This window comes from Amphibalanus amphitrite, unplaced genomic scaffold, assembly GCF_019059575.1.
Source record: "Amphibalanus amphitrite isolate SeventyFive unplaced genomic scaffold, NRLGWU_Aamphi_draft 000966F_arrow, whole genome shotgun sequence".
NCBI lineage: Eukaryota > Metazoa > Arthropoda > Thecostraca > Balanomorpha > Balanidae > Amphibalanus > Amphibalanus amphitrite.
The window spans coordinates 243,460-268,937 of record NW_024882460.1 but is presented as its reverse complement, the minus strand read 5'-3'; the positions used below and the strand labels follow the sequence as shown (position 1 = coordinate 268,937).

Here is a 25,478-nt window from a genome sequence, read left to right as displayed (position 1 = left end):
TCGTTTGCCGCTATTTTGTACCTACAGAATGCCAAATCGCAAGCGAGCGGAGACGGAAGGGCTAGCCATTCGCCTGCGGGTAGTTAGGACTGATGAGCGCTCGTAATAAGCCACTCCCCTGATTTTTTTCGAGCGCAACAGTTTCCAGTGCAAGTAAAATGGTAAACGCCGAGGTCGTACACATTGACCACATTGACAAATGCACGGTATGACACCCAAAGGCCAGTCATCAGATATCTGCTTTGGGCATTCGGAGGCTTGTGTGGGGCCAGTGTAAAAACTGGATGTTCACAGTTCAGTATCCGCTTTATTTCAGTATTCACTATTAAATAAGTTAAAATTAACGTTGGAAACTTTTGAGGGTTAGGGCACTGTTCATTAGTGGGGCCCCCTCTGGCTAAAGGCTGGCTATAAAATACAGAGCATCGAACACGAAAGCAAAATCTAAGGCATTTTGGAAAAATGAGTATGCCCCGCAGCGTCCGATAACTACCACCTTCCAGTGGGTCAAGCCAACGGGGTCCAAGTCTATAATGACACTTAACGATAGCACTAACCTTGTCTCACTTTTCGTTGAAGTCTGTTCCGAATGGTTTAGGCGACAGACTGGCTGCACTGAGGTCGTTTGGTATGTGCAACTGTAATTAAAGCCACCTGAGGCGCCCACACTAGGCTGAAGCTGGGTTGGAAATGCTTCGTCTTTGCAGATATCACTGGCCGCTGATTCTCGAGTGCCTGAACCGGTAGATGTCGTGGTAAAATTTGGTGTGATAATTTGGACCTTACCGCAGTCAGCGCACCCTTAAGTCCTAATAAAGAAACGCCCCCCCCCCCCCCAGAGCTTCTGCATCCAGTTCACCGAATTCCTTCACCCTAGTCCGCTGCTCGACTCCCTCACGTCAGCCCTCCGTTCCCAGCTTGACGAGCGTTTGGGCCTTAGTTAAGCCTTGCTGTGGGCTTACTGTAGGATAAACCCATCGAGACAGCCCGTCTCGGTGAGCTTAGTTGGCGAACTACTGCCTTGGGGAGGGTTTCTGGCGGATCGCTGTCCCAATAGGTTTAGATGCGACCGACTGTCTCTGAATGTTTGAGCGGTCTCCTCCCGCTGTGAGCTAGTTTCAGTTGATATCTGTCTCAGAAATACTTTTTAAAGGAAGTTAACCGAAAATCCAACGTAAAATGAACAGAGGAAATGGTAACGAGTTACCTCATTGAAGAGTAGCGCTCGCCTACTTAAAAAGGTTTGGCACCGTTCTTCAACATCTGATATGCGATTGGGTTATGGCACAATTTTTTCCCATTGGAGCTTTTTTCTAATACAGCAATACGAAATGCGTTACATCGTTCACTGGCGGATCCAGGGAGCGGGCATTTAAAGCAAATATTTACTCCCCCTCCCCCTGGCCCCTACATCGCCCGAAATAGACAAAACGTACCTTATGTTTCCTAGTAATAACATTTTTATCAGGATTTTTTTTTTTAATACTGTTCAGCAGTCCGAGAAATCGAAATCCGAGGAGTTTTTGGATGTTGGACACTTTTTTTGGGGGGGTATGTCCCCTACAGCGTCGAAAACGCCTTTCTGGATCCGCCTATGACATCATCTCGACTGGGATCTTGCCCCCCCACGCCAAAATCGAATCCGCCGCCACTGCTTTTGGGAACGAGAAATGGAAACCTTTGCCTATGGGCGATCGTTAGGGCGTAAAAATCTCCTGATTTGTGCTTGTCTCAGCTCAAGCTACAAAACTGCTAATCCAGTTCATAATTCCATGTTAAAGTGGTATATTCCTTTTAAGTGGTATCTAGCGGGACGGCCGTGTCCACGTCCGCCGCTGGCCGTACTGCCCCCCCCCCCCCCACGTCCGCCACTGGCGTTACCTTCATGTCGTATCCGATGGGGGAGAGCCACTCGAAGATGAAGATGGCAGCGCCGGCCGCCTGGATGGCCACCAGAGCCACCAGCAGCCAGGAGGCCGTGTCAAACGGCTCTGGAACCGGGCACAGGCCGCGGTCAGACGGGGACAGGTCAGGTCACAGGCCGCGGTCAGACGGGGACAGGTCAGGTCACAGGCCGCGGTCAGACGGGGACAGGTCAGGTCACAGGCCGCGGTCAGACGGGGACAGGTCAGGTCACAGCGCGGTCAGACGGGGACAGGGCAGGTCACAGGCCGCGGTCAGACGGGGACAGGTCAGGTCACAGGCCGCGGTCAGGCGGGGACAGCCCGGACAAGTCAGGTCACAGGGCTCCGAAAAAAGAGTAGAATCAAATAACTTCGCCAGTCCCGAATACAAGCATAACTAAGTACGACGAAATAAGCGCACTTTTAGCGGCATTTATGTCAAAAGTTTATTCACAGTCATTTAGAGTAGCAGAGTACCTCGTCATCGCAGTGTCATTTCTGTCCGCGATATGCACCAAGTCACAATATGAATGAATGGAGACATTTTCCGTACGTCCTCGCATTATGTCAGTGAAACCATCCTCAGACGCGACACGATTCAGTGCATTTATCCAACGCCAGCCCAGCGATTTTCAGCAAACTGATTGAGCGCTGCTGATCCCAATCTCACCGGGTTTGCCCCCGAGAGCCCCGGTAAAAAGCCAGCGGGGATGCAGTCACGTCACGCACGAAATATGTATTTCAGAACGGGATCTCTCTGTCGTACAATGTATGGAGCATCCTCAGTATGCGCGGCCGGCCGTCATCACGCTTTTGAGAGACTCATGTTTGGCAGGAGCCCTGAACTGACTGACCTGCCGTCTCCTTTTTTGTATGGTGTCTTCACCGTTCTACTGTGGACTGGACTTGTGATACACTCGTGATGCCCAGTGACAAGTATCCTCGATGCATGTTTTTGTTTACTATCCTGCCATGCTACGAACAAAATCAAGACGTATGAAGATTATTTCACTCCAATATCTTCAATAACCTTAAAATTTTCAGTTCCCAGGACATTGGTTGACCCATTGGTGGCTTTGTGACCTGAGCTGACCTAAAACTGTACCTCTGCCAAATGTCCGGCCTTAAGCAAACCGAGCTGACATTAAGCTCAGTACTCTACTTCTATCGTTCTGAGCAATCGTGAAAACCGGTGAGTGCTGGCACCCAGCCCCCTCAGGAACGCACTAAGCCCGGCTGACGGCTGTATGATGCCGTTATTGAGCGCCGTTATTCAGTGCCGCTCAGCACGCTGTTCATTAAAGTGTGACCATTGAGGGCGGCCAGCGGCGGCGCTGCTCGGCGCTTGGCGGCCCGGCCCGTGTGAGCCGCCGGCGTCCATTGAGCCGCCGCGCCGGGCCGGGCCGGCATTGAGCCGCCTCCCGCGCCGCTCATTAAGGGTGCGTTTCACGCGTAACGCTATGAGAAACGTTTTTCGTAAATATCTAGAGCATCGTTGCTTCGATTGCCTTCGTTTTTTGATATGTTATGAAGGACGTTAACCTCGTCATCACAGAGTGGTAACCGTTGTTCTGCAATCCACATATACTGAGCAATTGGGACAAACATATTGCAAAATCAAAATTTCAAACGAATAGAACTCAATAACGGATTGTCGTACGACTGTGATGTTTGCAGTTTTGGACTGACTAAGTCAAGGAAAACATTTCCTAGCAAGCCTTTTTTCAATTTTTGTACCATGTTTTGCATGATACAATTTTCATCTTGCAGTGCATTGCATAAAAGCCGCGACAACAATTTCAAAAATGTGGCTGCTAGGAATCATAAAGACATCGATTCTCTACACAATCCTGTAGATTGAATCATCATTGCATGCATCACTATGCAGTTCTATTCATTTGAAAGTCATTGCACAGCTAGTTCATAAAATCGCCGAGAGATGTCACTGGCTGTATGGCCCGCGCGTTTCGACGGTCCCCTCGGCTCGTCACTCAGCGGCGTTTGTTGACACAGTGTCACACCCATTAGTTTCGGCGCTCCGCTGGCGTTCGGCCGCCGTCGAGGTGCCCTGAGCCCTCCCTGCTAAGTTTCGCCGTGACCAGACGTGTCGGAGGACGGAGACTCATCCCACGATCTATCCATGAGCGGCGCCCAGCCCGGCGTCTCCTATCACGCGCCTCTCACTCTTGATCGGGAGTACGCCGGGAAGAGCTTGTGAGAGACTGACAACTTTGAAAGATGTCACAATTAGTTTGTGTCAGTGGTATTACGAACAGCGAACAGGTATGTTTTGACAATAGGTATTTGACCTGACCTGGGCAGTCGGTACTGGTCATAAATAATGAAAATAACCAGCAATACCTACCAATTCCATGGAGGCATAGACCCTAAGTGACGTGAGACCAAAGAACAGTTCGACTGTTATGTCAAAACCCTCGCCCTGGCAGGGTATTAACCCGCGCCCTGGTGGGGGGGCTATTTTTTGCCCCTCCTCCAGACTTTTCCATATATCTCCAGAACCGCTGCGCTGATCGTCACCAAACTTTCAGTACCCTCCCGAACATCAATTTTACACATTGTGACCAAAAATGTTTCCAAAGACTATGATAGGTTGGCCGGAAATGACGTCAGAGTGACGTCATGTTCTGCCGTTTTCGACCCAAAAAAGGGTTTCGCCGGAAGAGCTGTCAGGCCTATAGCTTTGCAAATACAGAAAAACGATGAAGACATAAACGCTGTAAAATTGACAGGGCTACTAAACTGCTATCTCAGATTTTTGAAATTTTTGGATTTTGACCCCCAAAAATCAAAAAATATATTTCTTGAATATAATAGCCGAAAATCCAAAACGTTTTTTGAATTTCGCAAAAACCAGAATATATGTGATATTCCTTACCGCTTTCTATCTACATACCAAATTTGAGATTGATACCTCTTTTTTTGGCGAAGTTATAGCGAAAAAACGGTTCAAAATTGATGACGTCAAATTTTCAAACTCAATTTTAGCAATTCTAGACCCCGTAGCGCAAAACAAAGACCATCATTAGACTCCCCGTGACGAGCTGCATCGAATCAATACCCATTTTATACAAAACTATCAACTTTAAAATTTGACCTTTTTTGACCTGACCTTGACCTGACCTTCACCAGAAAGTGACCTAAGCCGTACCTGATAGTCTTATAACCAACACCATAGAGTTGGAAATGAAAAATTGGCCATAAAACATGCATCGCACAACCTTAGTACCTAAAGTTAGGTTCATGTGACCGTGACCCTTGGTGACCTGAACTGTGACCTGACCTGATAATGTCAGTGACCTCTTATAGTAACATATGTACTAGGCAACTGACGCCCTATCGCTGATTCTCGACAAAATGCGTTTTCTTCGGTGTTATAGCGCATTCCCTAGATGACCCGTGAACGGTGAAACATTTCATCTTTGACCTGACTTGTGACGTCATCGGTGACCCCGAGGTCAATGAAATTTGGTTTCCCTCAACAAATTTGACAGGCCTTTCGAACGCCGTTTGAATTTCGCGGATCCGTCCAGTAGTTTCGGAGATACGAGGGGGGGGGGGGGCAAAAAATAGCCCCCCCCTCCCCCCCCCCCACCAGGTCGCGTTATAAACAGACACCACCAGGGCGCGGGTTAACGCGTCGGTTGCCTTGTACATACAGATGTTGTTAAAAGACGTCACTGATACCAGGTCAGGTCACAGAGGTCAGGTCACCAAGGGTCAGCACGTGAACCCAACTTTTCTAGGGCCGTGTGATGCATGTTTTGTGACCAATTTTTCATTTCCAACTCAATGGTTTTGGTTAGACGACCATGAGGGACGGCTTAGGACTTAGGTTACTTTCTGGTGGAGGTTAGGTCAAGATCTGGTAAAAAAGGTCAAATTTCGAAGTTGATACTTTTGCATAAAAAGAGTACCTATTTTGATGCACCTCATCACGAGGAGTTCCATCGGTCGCAAAACGTCCTCAATTTTCCAACCGATACCCCCCGAACCTGATTACGACACGCTGACGAAGTTTTGTTATACAATTCGAAAGCTCCGACCCGAACGATTTCTTGGGGGATTTAAGTTCGGATGCGGTTATAAGATTCCGGGACATGCAAGTTGCAGCTACCAATGGCCTTATTACATCGTGCACTGCAACTTACAAAGGACTCGGGCATCTACTATAGCTCTGATGCGGTGACAAAATTGTAAGCGTTTTATAAAGCATATTCTTCTGTGCCTTCTGATGCGATAGTCCGGCACTATACAGTGTAGCTCATTCTGATAGCTCATGCAATAACCCGAGTTTCGAGCACCTAGGATATGCCTGAGCTGGGTGACCTAAACTTCTGAGACCTGGGTTCTACAATTTCACACACGATGAGAAATTGATGCATGATAAGCTATGCCAAGTTTCGCAGCGCTTATACGGGCAACAAAATAAAAACTTGCAAGATTGACCAAAAAATGCCCCACTTCCCTAACACTATGAATGTGACTGAAGCTGCTTTCCTGTACCTCATTTTATTAGCCTTCTCATTATTCCGGTCTTTCCCTATCCATGTGTGTCGGCGCGGGTTAGGCCCAATGTGGTTCGACTGAGTGCTTGACATCTGGTCCTTTCCGCCCGGCCTGACCGGCGCGGCGCGGCGGACCCGTGCCACTCCTCCCCGAACTCGCGGGGCGCGGATGGGGAGGGGCGGCCCGGCAGTCGAACCCCTCTGCGCTAACAGATGGATGGACAGGAGAAATGTGATACTTGTCCTATGACAACAAATCGGCGTTCAGCGCTAGGGCCATCTACTGGTCTAGAAACGTATCTCTATGTCGGCAAGATCCTCGCCAGGTGGTGTAAAGGTCGCGTGAAACGCACCCTTAACGCGCCACAGCACGCCGCGCCCGGACAGGGAGACAAATCACGGCGCCGTAATGGCAGCCGGGGCCCGACCCGCGCGCCGAGAGCGGCGTCCCAGCGCGGCGCCAAACACACAGCGGGGCGGGCCGCGGGCTGGGACTCTGACGGACCCGCCACTCCACACCGGCGCGGCGCGGCGGACCGCGGCGCGGGCTGGGACGGTGGAACAAGGAGTGACTGCAGCACCGACCCGAGCCGGCCGCCGCCCAGCAGTCACCGCGCCGCGGAGGCTGCCGAGCCCTCAGAGATGTGTCGGATCGGTCGTGTCCAGGCGCTGACACGGCCATTGCCCCCGTGGCGTCCCTTAACCCGGCACCGCCTGGGCTATTTCCGTACCCACGACAGCCTGGGGGGGGTCGGATCCGACCCCCCCCCCCTGTTATCTCGAGAACCAATGGTCGTATCGAGCCCCGCGAGGCGGCGTTCGAAAGGTCTCTACGAGACCTTCTCAAAGCACTCTTAAGATTTTAAGATTGAGGTCAACTTTCGGGTCAAGGTCAGGTCAAAGGTCAAATTCTGGGGTTTTGCATGAATCGGCTTACGGACAGCGGAATCGATAGCTGCTGCTCGAAACTCACCAAAAATGACCTCAAAGGCCTAGTGAAGGTACCATGTGCGTATAGGGGTCATACTAGGTACAGGTCAAGGTCAGGTCAGGTCACGAAAGGTCACGGTTTTCACTTTCTGCTACATGGGCGTGCGACACATGTTTTATGGCTTATTTTTCACGCCGAATCCGATGGCAATGGTTATAAGTGACCCCAAGTCACTGTGCTGGTGATAAGTGTGCATTGAAAGCATAAAAAATCGTTTATACTATACATAACTAAACGAGGGCTAAGAAAAAAGGTCAATTTTTCAACTTTTTATTTTTGACATAAAAATGCACTTTTCTAGACGAGCTTTGTCCCAGGAATCTAGTGATGCCATTTGTTTTCACATGCGATGTTCAAAAGTGCCTCTAATTCACGAAAATGCTTATGACGTCACCATGCCCTATGCATGTTGGAGCTATTTTTTACAATTTGGGGGTCAAAAATCAAGATAGAAAGTTGAAATTTGGGGCATCTAATGTTCTAATATAGCTCTACAACATATATTCCGGTTTTTTGGAAATTTCCAAAATTTTGGATTTTATTAGCTGTTTTCCAAAAAATATAGTTTTTTGAATTTTTAGGGGTAAAAAACGCATTTTATGGAAAATCCGAGATAGCCATTTTAAAGAACTCGTTGAGCTGCGTCTTTTGTTGTCCTTAATTTGCAATTTGCTTCAAACCCTGATTTTTGGCGATTTTTTAAACATTTACCACTTTTCGACTAAAAACGCCATGTAGTTACATCACTAAAATCGATATATCTCAAAAAGTTAAAAAAACACAACAACAAACACAAATTCCAAACAAACGAATTCCGAGAGTGTATGTTGATGGCTCTCATACCAAACAGTGACGCAGAGCACTGGGCTTGGGGTCGAATGTGTTTTTTTTTCGAAAAAACGGCAATGTATTTATTGGTCTGTTTCATAGTGGATGCATGCGACAAAATGATAGTGACGACAGTGCAATCATACAACAGTCACGGCTCACAGCACATCTTAAAATTAGGGTTTTTGTTCAGAATTTCGGAGTTATTTAGTTATTTAAGGCTATGAATTTCGGAGTTATTCGGAGTTATTTAGTGCGACGTAAGCATACAAGCAGGTGGCTAACACCCTAATCCGAAGCCATTCATTCCAAAATTGCCTTGTTCTCAAATGGTGGCCCTCCAAAGTTGATCCGTTTGCCAGCTAATCAGAGGCGGCGGAAGGTAATTTGGGATGGGGGGCATACCTGATCCTTCCCGGAGCCTAGGGTACCCCCAAATCTAGTTTTCTCATCGGTTTTAGGCCACTTATTTTTGACCCCTTGGCCTTTACAACGAAAAATCGAAACGAAAACATTTGCAAAAAGTGAGATATTCCGTCTCATCTGAGTCAAGGAACTACCTTTTTGGTAACCTGGAATAAACGTTTAAAGCTTTCACACATGAGTTGTCAAGTGTCAAGTCAGGTACAGAGTTTTTTTTTTTACTTAAATAGGTATTGTCTTCCATTTAGCTTTTCTTTGAGGCCCACGGCCACTAATATAGGGAGGACAAGCTGCCCCGATGGTTCCTGGCATATACTGAATACGTGTACCAAATATTGATTGATTATCTTTGTTCGGGACCCAAATATTTGTAAAACTCAACAGGTAAATTTTTCTGCCCCACCCTGTACAGTGTCTGGAGTTTAGCGCCAGATTTGACCACCTCAGGTCGACGGTTGGGCCTCTAGGCGCCAAAAATCGCCAAAATAGCCTATATTGCCGAAACCAGTTGTTTTTTTTTGGGGGGGGGGGCAAACTTCTGACATAACGGCCATAGCTTCTGCTGGGTCAACAATTTAATCACCAATCACCATGGCACTTCTCTCATCAAGGCGCGCCAAGGCGTTTTGAGGTCATCAATAATATACAGGATGGCTGAAAGGTCAAACTGAAAATGTGACCTCAGGTCAAGGTCACGACCTGACCCAAAAAGGTCATGTTGCATGTCAATTGATTAGTATTGACGAGATAAACACAATGAATTTATCCTGGAACCTGTATCTCGCTTCAATCCTGTATGTCGGTGGCGGCCCCGCGGTAGCGGTTGCGCTTTATAATTTTTCGCTTCCGCAACTCGCAACTCCGCAACTCTTTTGGGCTCGGAAGCCGATCCGTAACTCCGCTACCAAGAGGGTAGTCCGCAAGTTGCGGAGTTGCGGAGTTGCGGAGTTGCGGACTGAAGTTGCGCAATGCCCAGCTCTGTCCGCGCCACTGCTGGATATGAAAGACGGTGGATCGATAAGATGTTCGTCAAGACAGCCGATATTCAGCCCAGATTCGGGACACCTCAGGTCGAGCTGAAACTTGCACACAATGTAGGTCGTGACATACGCAACCCACAGCCAGAGCTATTTGCTGTCACTCCCAGCCGTTTGACCTGCGGAGGTCAGCAAAGGTCACCTGACCCAAATTTGCACAGCAGATTGTGGCCCACCCAGTAGGGCTAGAGCGCTAAAAATGACACCAAACCACTCGCCAGTATCTAATCTTACATTCCCACTGGCACTTGACTTCTCAAGGTCATGCGATGACCTAAGGTCATTTATGAGTTATGTCGAAAGTACGCTTGCACAGCGGATCTCGAGTATAAGGATGGGCCGAATTCCAAACCAAAGCACACCATCGGGTAGCGCATAAGCCGTAGGAAGTTTCGTGAAAGCTGCTCCTCGATATGTGACCCTGTCTGACATCGGCAAGACAAAATGCATGCACAAATAAGCGACCTCTCCCGCGTCAGAGACCGGATTCAGCCCGGATTCTCAGAGTCATCGGATGGCCCTGAGAGGTCGAATACTAATGGAAAGTAAGCTTAGAACTCGAGTCGTATGGTGTCATTTTTAGTGACTAGCTCTTCTGAGTAGGCCACAAACTACTATGCAACTTTGGGTCAGGTGACCTTTGCTGACCTCCGCAGGTCAAACGGCTGGGAGTGCAACTGCCAGCAAATAGCTCGGGTTGGGAATGGTATATGTCATGACCTCGATTGTGTGCAAGTTTTACCTTGATCTGAGGTGTCCCCAATCTGGACTGACTCCGGGCTGAATCTGGGCTGTCTTGATGGCCATGATCGATGGGTGGGTAGAGTGATGGACCGGACCGGTAGTCCGGTGGCCCGATGGACCGATGGACTGTGATAGACGGATGGCCCGGTGGCCCGCGCTCGGTCTCCGGCCGGACCTGTCGTGCCGCCGCGCCGCCGCCGAGTCGGGTCGGGTCGGGGGACCTCTGATCAGCCGCCGACCGGCGCCCGATAAATCTGTCCCTGATGAATGGCTCCCCCGCCGGACCGAGCTTGGACCGTCACCCGGCGTCAGCGACGGACATGAATAATTCGGGCCGGCGAGCGGCCGCGGCCGTTTGTATTCGGCGCGGCGGCGGCGACTGTCTCCGGCCGGCGGTTTTGCCACGCCCGGCCGCCCGCCGCCGGTGGCAAAAACACCGCCGATTTTCGCCAGATACGTGCAAAAAGGACATCTGCACTTCCGTGTCCAGCGCCGGTGGTCAGCGAACTGCGCGGAACGGCTGACTGTAGAATACAGAGCGGAGAGGGCTCGCATCCACCGCGCCAGAGCGGAGGGGCTGACCGCTGGTCTAAAATTAGACCGAATAACCACTATATCAGGCGCGCTTTCCTGGAACTGGTCTCTCTGAACCGCACGCCTCACAGAAGACTCGCCCACCAGTCATATCCGATTAAGAAGAGCTTAAACCAAATGAGCTCCAGTTTAGAGCAGACTGTAGAGAGTCGGCCGTCGCCTTGGCTTCTGCAGGGTTGAAGAGCCGCGGTTTTATGTTACAGCTTGGTCCGCCTCTCCAGAGCAGATGAAGGCCGGAACGGCAGCAGATGGGACTCGGTGTGCCACTGAGTGACGAGGTCGGACCAGGGGAGATGGAGAGATGACCGGGAGATCGTGGGCAGATCACGGCGCAGATGTGGTGTGGAGATAATGATGGGAAGATGATAATGTGGTCGTGGAGATCGCTATGGGAAAAGTTAGGGGTAGGAGGTGGAGAGGAGAAGGCACTGGGAAGTATGTATGCATGTATGTGTTGACAATTAACACACTCTCCGGCTATTCTGAGCGCCGCCTCAGTTGGATTAATAAGAGGAAAACATTTAGGTCGACGCACAAAATAACCATACCTCAATTTCACAAAACCGAGCTAAACTTCAGAGAAATTTGTTCGCCGAATAGATAAATCAGGAGGCAAGTTAAAATGACGCTATAGTGATGCCGGCGAGTAGATGCAGTGGGTGGTGGTGGTGGTGACGCAAGGGTGCAGGTGTGAGCGTGCAGTGCACACCACCGAGGAGGGCCATCTGCATCGGGGAAATAACGGGGAGGTTGTGCCGGGGAGATGTCGGGTAGACGTCGGGGAGACGCTGGGTAGACGTTGGGGAGGTGTTGGGGAGGTGTTGGGGAGGTGTTGGGGAGATGTCGGGTAGCTGTCGGGTAGAAGTCGGGGAGACGCTGGGGAGACGCAGGGGAGGTGTGCAGTGTGCACCCACCGAGGAAGGCCGTCGGGGAGATGATGCCGGTGCGTTTGGAGACCACGATGCTGACGCCGGTGTCCAGGAAGGGCACGGTGAAGTCGACGGCCGTCTGACGGTACGAGTTGATCTTGAACGACGTCATCACCATGTCGGCCTTCTTGTTGATGAGCACGCCCGGCAGGCCGTTCCAGCGCACCTTGCCATCCTCGTGCTGCGACAAAAAACAGCAACATAAATCACTAGGTACCTACACTCCCCTCCTCGTGATGGGAAAACAACGGAAATCACCACACTCCCCTTCTCGTCCTGGGGGAGGCATGAAGACCTGATTCAAAACTGTCTGATGATTAAAACCGACGTAATATATCATTTTTACATTATTAGATGCGTGAAATCAAGATGTTATTTTTGTGCTTTGTGTGGTCAAAATGTGGGAGACTCTCCCTGAACGGTTTAATACTTTTTGTTTAAGGCATTAGTTCTAAGCTTCTTCTGTAGTAACAAAAAAAAAAATATATGAGCCCACAACAAGAAACTTCAGTTTAGTTGGACCTCTTTTTCGATTAGTTAAAATTGCGCTGCATGAGACCATCATTTCTAAGAAGCAATGACGACTCATTTCTAAGCCGTCCATGCTGCGATGGAAGCCCCGGGCCTCAAGGGCAAAGGCCTTCTGGCTTCTCTACACGGAGGCGGAACTAGGGGAGGGGGGGGGAGAGAAATGACAGGGCGCCGCCACCGGCCAGATTAAAGGCGGCAGGAAGGCGGAGGCCACTCAGGGATGCCGCGTCTGCCCCTGCCGTTCGGAGGACGGAGCAGTGAGCACTGAGCGGAAGGCGGCCGGCTCCGGTAATTACATACAGACGCCGGCTGCAGTCTACATACCGTCCCGGGCGCACTGACCCCCTGGGCGCCCCAGAGGCCGGGGTGGGCCACACACTCACCACCTGTGCGCCCCAGAGGCCGGGGTGGGCCACACACTGATCCCCTGGGCGCCCCAGAGGCCGGGGCGGGGCACACTGACCCCCTGGGCGCCCCAGAGGCCTGGGTGGGCCACAGTGCACACTCACCACCTGAGTGCCCCAGTGGCCGGGGGGACGGCACACTCACCACCTGAGCGCCCCAGAGGCCGTCCTCGTTCCTGAAGAGGTCGTATGTGAAGCCCAGGTCGTCGGCGAACTTCTCCAGCAAGTCAATGCAGAAGCCGGAGCAGCAGCGGAAGAGGCGCGGGTCCGCCCGCGCCTCCGTCATGTTCACCCTGGGAGTGCAGGAACAGCTCAGTACACCCGCGCCTCCGTCATGTTCACCCTGGGAGTGCAGGAACAGCTCAGTACACCCGCGCCTCCGTCATGTTCACCCTGGGAGTGCAGGAACAGCTCAGTACACCCGCGCCTCCGTCATGTTCACCCTGGGAGTGCAGGAACAGCTCAGTACACCCGCGCCTCCGTCATGTTCACCCTGGGAGTGCAGGAACAGCTCAGTACACCCGCGCCTCCGTCATGTTCACCCTGGGAGTGCAGGAACAGCTCAGTACACCCGCGCCTCCGTCATGTTCACCCTGGGAGTGCAGGAACAGCTCAGTACACCCGCGCCTCCGTCATGTTCACCCTGGGAGTGCAGGAACAGCTTAGTGTACATATGTAGGCACATAAATTACTTACAGAGGCATAGACAGCTCAGTGCTCAGTGTCCTTAAACAGTGGTCTTTTTAGTGTATTCCAATCTAATGCCACAACATGCATTCTTCTGACCATGCTGTACACTGGAGTAAATGATCAATGGGTGCAGTACATACATATCGAAAAAGGAGGAAAATGGCGCGTTTATCCCGCACTGAGCCAGTGGTGGCGTGACCGCCACATATCGAACCGGGGCGGGGGAGGGGTATCGCACCTCCCGCAAATCTCCCAGACGACTCGACTGCTGAGCCATGCAGCGATAAGCGATTAGTGGCGCTCGAAAGGCCGTAAAAATATATATATCAAGCAGATACTTGCGAGTGCGTGCATTTCAGGCCAACTCAAAGCCAGGTCATCCGTGTTCATCTCAGGTCATTTTGACATTTTTACACCTTGGATATTGGGCTATTAACTAGAGCTAGAGCATTGCTAAAAATGTCTGGTAGGTATTGATATCAAATTTGTTTTGATTTTTTTTTTAGTCCAATAAGGCCACAGGTAAGGTTGAATGATATCGATACTAATATACATATATAACAGAACATATATCGATACTATTGTACTTGCATCGTGTTTCACTTATCCAGACGCGTCAAATGATAATCAGTTTACGGCGACATTAGACAATTAGCATACGGCGACCCGGGGTGGTGACCTGGGTGCACGTACCCGTGCAGCGCCGTCTCGTTGGCCACGCGGCAGAGCACGCCCTTGTTGGCGGCGCACGTCCCGGTGACAGGATCGGGCGGGTCCAGCATCACGTACGGAGAGTCCTCCATGAACACCACACGCAGGTGAAACTTCTCCGGAACGCCTGCAGGGCGCCGGGCACAACAGCACTGAATGCAACAGGGAAACTTCTCCGGAACGCCTGCAGGGCGCCGGGCAGAACAGCACTGAATGCAACAGGGAAACTTCTCCGGAACGCCTGCAGGGCGCCGGGCAGTACAGCACTGAATGCAACAGGGAAACTTCTCCGGAACGCCTGCAGGGCGCCGAGCAGAACAGCACTGAATGCAACAGCGCAGGACAGGGCAGAGCAATACAGCATAGGAGAGAACAAGGAAATATAGTACAACATAACATGGAGCAGTGCAGAACAGAACAGAACAGAACAGAGTCATAATAGTACGGGACATTGCAGAACAGAACAGGACAGCAGAACAGGACAGAACAGGACAGAACAGGACAGGACAGAACAGGACAGGAGATGACCGAACAGCGTTCAGGACGGCACGGGACGGCGGCTCGTGCAGTCTCAGCCGCCTCCGCCTCCGTCGGCCCACTAATTAACTGAGTTAGGCCAATCGCCCGGCGGGCAGACGGCGAAATCAGGAGGGGTCCCTGCCGGCGATTGACGAAATCGATGGACAACACCGCCCACAAGAGCGACGCGTCGCCTCAGTTTCGCAAAATAACACTATGAACGTACACATGAAACATTTGGCAAAGATCGTAGCACAGCTGATTGCTTAAAATTGAGTTACTTATTCTCCGCTCTGGGTGATATATGTACGAGTATAAGTAAACCCCGCATTTTGGTGATAGGTAAGGCTAGGCAAGTCCCACCTCTGTGTGTGTGCGGGCTGGTACAAGATACCTATAAGAAACAGGTAGATCCGATGTTTGAAAGTAAAGCCCCAGTCACAAATTTGACGCACCTGTGACATTTCCTGACACCCACGTGACTATTGTATTAACTTTTGTGTTTTGCGATGTTTTGACCTTATTTAAAGTACTGAAAGCTCAAAATGTATGTTTAATGTTGTTTAAAGCAGCATATTAACAATTATGTTTGTAAATTATCGATAAGCTGCTTATAGCAGGTCACGTGATTGCTACCAGATTATGTGCTCAGAAAGCATCTTTTCAACTTCGATTTTGAACAATTTTTACCTCCTTTGAGGCCAAATGATGGACGGTTTGATGCACACGATGAAATGCTGAATCTATTGATGCCAAAATTTGTTCGTTTTTTGCATTTTTAGACTACTATATCCTGGCTCAAACTTTGACCAGTTTGTGTGTAAACCCTATGGTGAAGGGAAAACTTCACGCCCAGCAGGCGTCATTACAGTGCTGCCAAATCGTGTTTGGTGGGGGTCGGGCTGGTACTCAGTGTTACTCAGTACTAAATCCCACCTCAGTGGGATATGTGAGGTTTGGTAAGATATCACCTCAGTGTGATGTGTGAGGTTTGGTAAGATATCACCTCTGTGTGATGTGTGAGGGTTGGTAAGGCATCACCTCAGTGTGATGTGTGAGGTTTGGTAAGGTATCACCTCAGTGGGATGTGTGAGGGAAGGTCAGCGTGTCTCACCTTCCGGCGGCAGATGCGAGTAGCCGGGCCAGACGATGTCCTTGATGTCCAGGTCGCCCTGTCCCTGACTGCCGCCCCAGGAGCGCCACGTGCCGATCTGCCGACACCGGGGCGACCGGGCTGTGATACCGGGCTGTGATACCGGGCTGTGGTACTGCCGACACCGGGACAGGGAGCTGCAATACTGTAATACACAGGGCTGTGATACGGTGATACCCCAGGGCGGAGGAAGAGCGGGATGAGATACCGGGCTGTGATACTGCGAGAGAGCGAGCTGTGATGCGGTGATACACGGGTCTGTGATACCACCGATCCCGGGCTGTGCTACTGCAGCCACTGCAGTGACTACTGAGATACACCTCGCACCAGGCTGTGGTACCGCCGATACCGGGCTGTGATACCGCCGATACCGGGCTGTGATACCGCCGATACCGGGCTGTGATACCGCCGATACCGGGCTGTGATACCGCCGATACCGGGCTGTGATACCGCCGATACCGGGCTATGATACCGGCGATACCGGGCTGTGATACCGCCGATACCGGGCTGTGGTACCGCCGATACCGGGCTGTGGTACCGCCGATACCGGGCTGTGATACCGCCGATACCGGGCTGTGGTACCGCCGATACCGGGCTGTGATACCGCCGATACCGGGCTGTGGTACCGCCGATACCGGGCTGTGATACCGCCGATACCGGGCTGTGATACCGCCGATACCGGGTTGTGATACCGCCGATACCGGGCTGTGATACCGCCGATACCGGGCTGTGATACCGCCGATACCGGGCTGTGATACCGCCAATACCGGGCTGTGGTACACTGCATCTCAGCTGACGGGGGTCACAATCAGTCCAGCAGTGCGTGAACAATATTTCTGAGAAACTTCATCGGCCAACTAACTTTGCTCTCAAAAGGCTTTTAATTTCAGAAGCTGTGCGGACAAGAATTATGGCATTGAAGCTGTCCCACGCTGGGTGGAGAGCAGTGTCGCACGGAGGCGGCTCAGGTGCCGCTGGTGCCAGGCCAACCATTGTCAGACAGGGCCATTGATTGAACCCTCGCCGGCCCAGGGGGTGTCCCCCATAGAGCTTTTCGCGATAGCTCGTAAGATGGACCTCGCCGTCCACAGGGGCATTACTGAAACTCTGCACGGTCCTAGAATGCCGCAACTTTGCAACGCCCTTAATGCCAGAAGAGCTTTCACAGGGAGCTGAAACTTTAAGGACATATGTAGTATCCTCCAAAAGTCTTACAACTTTTATATCTCGGATGTTTCCTTAACGTCACATGAGGCCAGGTCGGTCACGTGACCTCACCAATCACTATTACCTAAATGTTGGCAGGGACGCGATTTTGGCATCATCGTGTTCACCTATAAGCTCAGGCGCGTCGAATACTTTATTTCATTTTATTTATGTTATATGTTTATCTATCTATCTATTTATTCATTTATTTATTCATTTATTTTATTTGAACATTTATATAATACTTAAACTTTATCCCAATACTTTTTGTTCGGGTGAGGTTAACTTTAGGAGTCAGGTCAGGTAAACTTTAGGAGTCAGGTCAGAGCCCCTCAGGTCACGAAGCTGGTCAAAGGAAGTCATATCACATATCATTCGATTTGGCAGGTCTTCCTGAGTCCACTGGTGGCTTATGATAGGTTTTGCCCGAAATTGTTTCAGTCATTCTTGAAAATGTCTTTGATATTATGAAGCTGCAGTTTTCTTTCATAAATAAACTAATTATCAGGAGCCTTAACCCGCGCCCCGCTGGGGGGGGGAGGGGCAGAATCTGCCCCCCTCCCGTTTTTCGCCAATACCTAATATCTAAACGCGTTACGCCAGCGACGTCAAACTTTCAGTACCTTATTATACATCAATGTGACACGTTCCCTGAAAATTGGAGCGAAATCCGTCAAAAATTTTTTGAGAAATTGACGTTTTAGTGACGTAATGTTCGCAATTTTCGCCTTAAAGGGAGATAATGAGCTTTCTTTTTTCTTAAATAAAAATTACTCGACATCTATACTATTTCTACTGTAGTTTCTATAAAATATGAAAATTTTCTAGCACATTTTCGTATGTGAAAAAGGTTTTTATTTTTGCAAAAAAGAAGCAGTACTTGCAGTACTTGTAACACCCACCGAAATGCGTTGTCCTTCTCTATAAAAAAGTCGCAGTATATGGCGCTTTTGTTTCAAACAGCGACGCTTGGGTTTTTGTTTATGTTATCGCCTTGTCGTTGCTTGGTTGTAAGGATTCTAATTTGAATTAGAGTTAATTCGGTTTAGAATTAATTAGATTCTAATTCGGGGGTACATAGTGCCTACTCTTCTTTGTTTCCAAGTATTATTTTGCGCCACAAATGAATGGCATGCGCCAGAAACGCAGCCAAATCTTGCGATTGCGACTACGAAATTCATTATTTTGGCCTCAGAGCCTGAAGCGAAAAATACAAGCATATTTATTTCAAAAAGACTTCAGGTTTGTCGAACGGTGTTATGAGAATTTTGATAACAGTACTGCATAAGTTTTTCAGTGATGCCGCAAAAGTGTTGTATCTATCTTCTTTTATTGTGCAGTCGGCGGGACCGATTCAAAATTGAGTCGTTGCTACTAAAATAGCAGCATATGGCGACAGATGATGAACAGGAAAAATAGTTGCGTAAATTTAGACATAAACCACCCCCAAACCATGAATATCTTTTGAAGGCACTATAGACGACCATTAACTAACTAGATGTGATGAAGATCAAATGTAATGAATACGCTCATTTTACAAAATTACATGCAAGTACCAAAAAGTGATGTAAGTACTTATTCAACGGTCATTTTCAGCGCTCCCCGCTAACGTGACTTCAAGTTGAGATATTTGCGGCAAGGTACCGAATTGAGCAAAATGGTTTTAATTTACATTATAACTTGTTGTGTTTTGTCAGAAAATGGTCCTAACTCAGATTTTGTGGAAAAAGGTCATAATCTCCCTTTAAAAACGGCAAAATTTCAAACGCCGCTAACATCTTCATTTTTAAAGGAATCAAGACGTAACAAAAAAAGGTTATACGTGATTCTACTTTGTCTATCAAATGGCTATCTCGGTTTTTTGAAAATTTTGGATTTTGGCCATTTTTTTTTCCTTCAAAAACTGACTTTTTTGGGAAAATAGTTATAAAATCCAAAATTTTGAGTGTATCGAAAAACCGGAATATATGTCAGAGAACTGGTCTATGTGCACCTACATACCAATTTTTTAGAAGAATCGGTTCAAAAATGTGGGAGTTATTCAAAATTTTATGACGTCATGACACACAACAATTTTCAAAAATGATATTTTTGGAAGTTTTAGACCTCGTACGGAAACAAAAATAGCACCATTCGATTCGCCGTGAAAAACTGCATCAGATAGACAATTTTTTAGGCCTTAACAACCAACTTCAAAATTTGACCTCACTTGACCTGACCTTGACCTGACCTCGACCTGAAATTCATCCAGAGGTGGTCCATATCACTTATTGAGTGTGCCTATTGCATTCTATGAGTAAAATGACCAATAAAACATGTGTCGCACATGTCCTTTTCTATATTTTGTTTTTGGTGTCCTGACCTGACCTGACCTGACCTGACCTTGACCTTGACCTTTGAATGACATTGTATGCAACGAATATTGTCTTGATAGTCTAAGAACACGTTTTGGGCAATCAGTCTCAGTGCATTCTTCGGCAACTACGGTGCAAGGCCGATACTGTAGAAACTTGCATTTTGTACCCTTGACCTGACCTTGACCTGACCTCTGACCTACTTAAGCAAAAAAATTTGGGCTCTTAAGATCCACCTTGTTGAGAGCTTTCGATTGCCGTTTTCCCCGTCTTTCTACGACCATCGGTTCGGAAGTTAGACAGGGGGGCAGAATCTGCCCCCCCCCCCCCCCCAGCAGGGCGCGTATGGCTGAATAGCCCAGCGGGGCGCGGGTTAAGCAAACGCTTTCAGACATAAAATTTAATTTAATGTGACTCTTTATAGTTGACAAATCCGAAGGATCCAAGCGCAAATACGAGTGGTCGAGTGCTGATATATGGGTACCCAAGGTGGCCGTTCCGGGCATATAAATATAAAACAAAAGACCGTCGACTGTCTCACATTTTCAGGAAGTTCGCTGCATTCATTCTCTCGGGCTGCTTTCATTGCATAACTATTCGCCCAGGTTCGGGCAAAGTTGCCGCATTAGGATAGTTAGTGGGTGTGCCAAGTTGCGCCGCCCAGCTCGAGGCTCGCAGGTGGCGATGTGACAACTTTCCGCCGCCCTCTGACGCCGCCTTCCGCCCTCTGGGGCCCTCTGACGCCGCCCTCCGCCCTCTGGGGCCCTCTGACACCGCCCTCCGCCCTCTGGTGGGGCCTCTGACGCCGCCCTCTGGTGGGGCCTCTGACGCCGCCCTCTGGTGGGGCCTCTGACGCCGCCCTCTGGTGGGGCCTCTGACGCCGCCCTCTGGTGGGCCCTCTGACGCCGCCCTCTGGTGGGCCCTCTGACACCGCCCTCTGGTGGCCCTCTGACACCGCCCTCTTCATTGGGCCTTTGGTGCTGACGCCGCCCTCTGGGTGGGCCCTTGCCCCTTGGTGCTGACGCCGCCCTCTGGTGGGTCCTTGGTGCTGACGCCAGGCCCCGGCGCCGCGCGGGGGTCCCTGCTCGCCGTTACCGCGGCCCGGGTCGGGTGGGCTGAATTTGGTAAGTGTATATGTGGTGGTCTCAGTCTGTGGACCCGAGCCGATGTGCAGGTGGCGGTCCGAGCGCCGGTCGAGGCTCGACCAGAAGCGGCAGGTACTTACGTACACGCCATTTATCGTGCAGAGCAAATTCGATGCTCACGTGTCATTAATCAGCATTCCCGGTCGAGCCCACAAACGTATTAGAGTTATGAAATTACTGCACTGTGACAAAAAATATATATTACGCATACGATTGCAATTAAGTACATACGAATAATAACCCTTTTCTAATATCTAAAGAAAACAAAAAAAGTATTACCGCATCACGGTAGGGGATGAATAGTTTCGATAAGTTATTATTAAGTATACCATACCATGTTGTCGATAGCATCGTCTTTCGATCGTACATCTGATTTCCAACGAGCCGTGCTCAGGTCCACATCAAACCCTCCATCCCCCGTGCCCTGAGAAGCGCTGCCGGCTGTGGGGCCGGCCCCGGCGCGGCGCCGGGAAGGTCTGCACTCGCCTCCGGGCTCTGCCCGGCCTTTTTCAGGCTCTGATTGCCCCTCGTTAGCCGACTGATCTGGTACGGAAGGACTCTGGGGCAGGCTGGGACGGAGGGGGGGGGGGGGCGGCACCGGGTCAGGCCGGCCGGAGCACGATACCATAGACGCTCCTTATTTAATTATACGAGACACTGTAGAATCGGTATCAGGATACCGCATGGTAAATCGCAAGGGAGATGTACAGGTTTCGCGAGATTAAGCGGTAGGTTTTGCACTTTTACATTTCCGGTTATATCTCAGAAACTAATCGATCTACGATGAAGCCATTTTACACGATCATGGCCGGCTTGTTACCCAACAAGTCGATCGCATCTTCAACACTTAAAAGCTTAAGACGACGAAGATATAGCCTGAAGTACACTAAATTTTCTAGGTGCAAAACCTACCGCTAAAACCCGCGAGACCTGTACATACCTACTAGAGATGTCAATCGGATACCAACTTTTTGGTATACCGATACCAAACCGATACCAACTTCGTATTTGGTATTTGACTCGTAATCTGTTCGGTATTTTGTTGGTATCATGAACCCTCACTAATGTATAAGAGGCTAAAAAATCGGTAAAAGTTGGTATTTCCCTCATTTTCCCAAGTCGGTTTGGTTTCGGTATTTCCCCGTGGTTTCGGTTGGTATTTGGCTTGGTATCGGTATTCCGATTTTCCGTAATTGACATCACTAATACCTACATACCAATATGTATTGACACACGACAGTAACAAGTACACGCTGTGACTGTGACTGCCACGGGGAGACTGTGACTGTGAGTGTGGGAGTCACTGGCTGTGACTGTGACTGTGACTGTGACTGTGACTGTGATCCCAGGCAGACGGTGTGGGTCGCGCGGCGCCCCACGGGAGACGGACGGACGGACGGACGGACGGACGGACGGACGGGCGGACGGGCGCCGTGACGTTTATTGGAATGATGTGTGCCGCGTCCCGCGGGAGAGGTGCCCGCAGAGGGCGGCTCACCGCCAGCCCAGAGAGCGGCTCACTGCCAGCCCAGAGAGCGGCTCACCGCCAGCCCGGAGAGCGGCTCACCGCCAGCCCGTGTTTTATTTGCTGGCCGGTGGCGGGCGGCTTTTTCTCCCCGCCGATAAATAGCTGGATTAGTGGCGGAGTGGGAGACAACTGTGGCGCGGTCCTGCACTGCTCGGTCTACTGACTGCAGTACCACTGACTGCTGCAGTACCAGTGACTGCTGGTACCAGTGACTGCTGTACCAGTGACTGCTGCAGTACCAGCGACTGCTGCAGTACCAGCGACTGCTGATATGAGAGTGTGATAGTGTCTGTGAATGGAGCCGCTGCCAGGACGAACACTGAGCAAGTTACATACTGTTATTCCGTATCTGAACACCAAAAAGCACTCTGGAATGGTCCAACGATTTTATCACTAAAACATGAACCAAAAGTACTAAAAAAACTCACACCTTTTGTAATGTAGTCTATAGGTGCGCCTATTGCATGCATTATGAAATTTTCTGGAAACTATGTTACGTGACACTGATTATTGTGCTATGACTGCAAGTGCACAACGATCACTGTCAAACTGCGGGATAACAAATGATCATTTCGTGTGACAAAAAGAACGATAGGTAACAGTATCCTCTATCATTACTGTCACAGCCACGCGCTGTCCTTTTATCCTGGCCGGCCTGCCCGGGAAGTGTCGCAGTGTTGCAGTAACGAGCGCCGCCGCTGTGCCAATTGTCGGCCGGGCCGGGTGTGACGGTGCCCGCCGCTGTGCCGGCTCGTTAGTCCGACTGTGAGCGCTGTCCGGTCCGCCGCGCCGCCCGCCTACTGACGGCCGCCCGGCGATCACTGCACGTGTCTGTATCGCCATCCACTCAGCCGGCGCCTTGATGCCGCTCGTGCTCGGGAAGCCGACCGGCACCTGGCGCGGTTACGGCGGCCGCCCCAGGGCTACATGTGGGGCGTGGGCACCACCGGGAGTCGAACGGTGACATCCGGGGCTCGGTGCCGGGGGTCCCCCTCCCCTGCCTGCCCGGGGACTCCCCACTCCCCATCCTTTGTGAGCCACTGAAAGTGGGAAGCTGTAAGGCATTGCACATCCATATGCGGCTGCGCTGGCAAGCAGCACCGCTGTGGCGTTCAGAGGGTGTTGAAATGAAGTATACCGCGATGGACGATGGATTGTTTTCGTTCGCAGGCCTGATACGGCCACGCATCTGACCTGCTGCGGCGGCTGGAGAGGCTCAGTGCCGATCAGCTGGTGTCGCGCCACACGCCCAGCCTGCTGCACAAGGCACACTGCTACCATATGATCGGGAAAATTGGCTGCAGTCGGGGATTGTTTGTGCCAAAATTTGGCGTGTGCAATACATTACACAGCCGGATACTCTGTCCCATTTGACTGACCTCAACTGGCCGCGGCCGCTCCCACCAACCTCAGACCATCCTCATCAGTCATCCAGAACCACACATAAATCGGGCGCCGGAGCGGCTCGAACCAGTGCTCTCACCGACGGAAAACCACTGCTATATCTAGGAGACGGACGGAAGTTTGAAGCGTAAAGTTATTTCGGCTTGTTCGTGCCAAAGTGGATGGACCGATTCTGGAGTTATTCGCTGGTTCGACGGAAAACAACACGTGATTGAACGGCTGACAAAGTGGAGCCGACGGCAGCTGAGCTCAGAGACAGAGCTGCGAATGCGTTATTCCGCCCCGTCTCACCGGCATTTCAACGATAACCAACAGCAAGGCGTTGAAGAGCGGGATCCCAGTCGTTCAGCCTTTCGCTGCCTCCGTGGCCGGCAGAGACCGTGTGTGACTGCAGACCAGCTGGTCCGGGCCCGGCAGAGACCGTGTGTGACTGCAGACCAGCTGGTCCGGGCCCGGCAGAGACCGTGTGTGACTGCAGACCAGCTGGTCCGTGGCCGGCAGAGACCGTGTGTGACTGCAGACCAGCTGGTCCGGAGGATGACCGGAGGGACGGCGGACGGCCGGCGGCCACCTCCGGGACCGATCAGGTGGCTCCGCTCCCGCGGTGTACACGAACTGGAGACTTTAAACGGCTGTCGGTGGATGGATCTACGATGTACAGCTGTGCACTAGCAACTCCTCAGACCGGTCTGATGTGCCGTTCTGTGGCCGGAGCCCTGTGGCCGGAGCCCTGTGGCCAGCTAAGAGCTGCGACCCGCAGTTATACTGAGCTTGCAGGTCAGGCAGACGGTAGGACAGACAGACGGCTGGACTGACAGTAGTTTGACACGCCGTCAGCCCCCCCCCCCCCCCACACACACACACGTCAGTCCTGGTGTGGGCTTCTCCCGGTCAGAGTCGGCGCGACAGAGCCGAGGCAGAGCCGAGAGAGGGAGAGAACCGAGGGAGAGACAGAGCCGAGGGAGGGACAGAGCCGAGGGAGGGAGACCCCTGAAGTGTTACCGGAAAAACGCGCAGGAAGGGGAGACGTCGGTGCCGGCTTCCTCTGAGCGCTCAGCCCTGGCGCCCTCACCACCGAGCGTGTCGGCGAGATGGTGCCGGGCTCATTTCTGGGTCACGGGAGCTCATATGGCGCTGTCCTGCGTCCTGGGTCTCGGGTGCTCATATGGCGCTGTCCTCCGTTCTGGGTCACGGGCGCTACTGTAGCGGCGCTGACAAATGGCTCTATCGAAATTTGGACAGTGCCATAGTAATGCATGATATAAACGGACTTTTGTCCGTCTACATATATCATGCATTAGCTGATATGCAGCTGTCCGTCTATCATCATGCATGCATCATAGTCCGTTGATACTTGTGTGTGCCCACAGTGTGCCGAGGAAACCAGTCACCAGACATTCCTGTTGATTGACAGACAGCTGAACACTAGAGTGAGCACTAGCGCGCTATGAGTTGGCGAGGTGGCCGCGGACGGCGCTGGGCCGGTGTGCGGCGGCGGCCGCTGCCGGCCGACCGGCAAACGCTCCGCATATTACAGGCCTCCGTAATCCCAGCACTGGGCAGAGATAACTTTCGGAAGTTCGTGATTGCTATACTGGTTTTGTTATAAATTGCATGGTAGGACATCAATCATAAAAATGTGAGGAACTACTGTTGGAGCTCTAATCCAAACGCCGCCGCCGGGGCTGCAATAATTTTCCCGCAGAGCAGCTAATCGGCCGGCGGCCGAGCGCTTCCAGCGCTATTAGCTGCACAATCTCCACTGGCTGCTACATGATAACCTCTGAAACAACCACTCCTGACTTCAATCCTGATAACCTCCGCCACAATCTTTCCTGACTGCTATCCCGATCAGTG

At 50.9% G+C, this 25,478-nt stretch overlaps 1 protein-coding gene across 1 annotated transcript in view; it reads right to left on the bottom strand.

The window, feature by feature from the left end:
• Nucleotides 1-1,881: 1,881 nt before the first annotated feature.
• The window catches only part of LOC122368673 (glutamate receptor ionotropic, NMDA 2B-like), a gene marked incomplete at its 3' end in the record, with an annotated part of 75,170 nt that continues 51,573 nt past the window's right edge, over nucleotides 1,882-25,478 (bottom strand). Inside the window, exons 8-12 of the mRNA XM_043342847.1 lie at nucleotides 15,946-16,042; nucleotides 14,295-14,439; nucleotides 13,057-13,204; nucleotides 11,962-12,157; nucleotides 1,882-1,991 (exon numbers count right to left, since the gene is read on the bottom strand). Of these exons, the coding sequence (XP_043198782.1) occupies nucleotides 1,882-1,991; nucleotides 11,962-12,157; nucleotides 13,057-13,204; nucleotides 14,295-14,439; nucleotides 15,946-16,042 (696 nt within the window). The remainder of the gene's footprint in view (nucleotides 1,992-11,961; nucleotides 12,158-13,056; nucleotides 13,205-14,294; nucleotides 14,440-15,945; nucleotides 16,043-25,478) is intronic.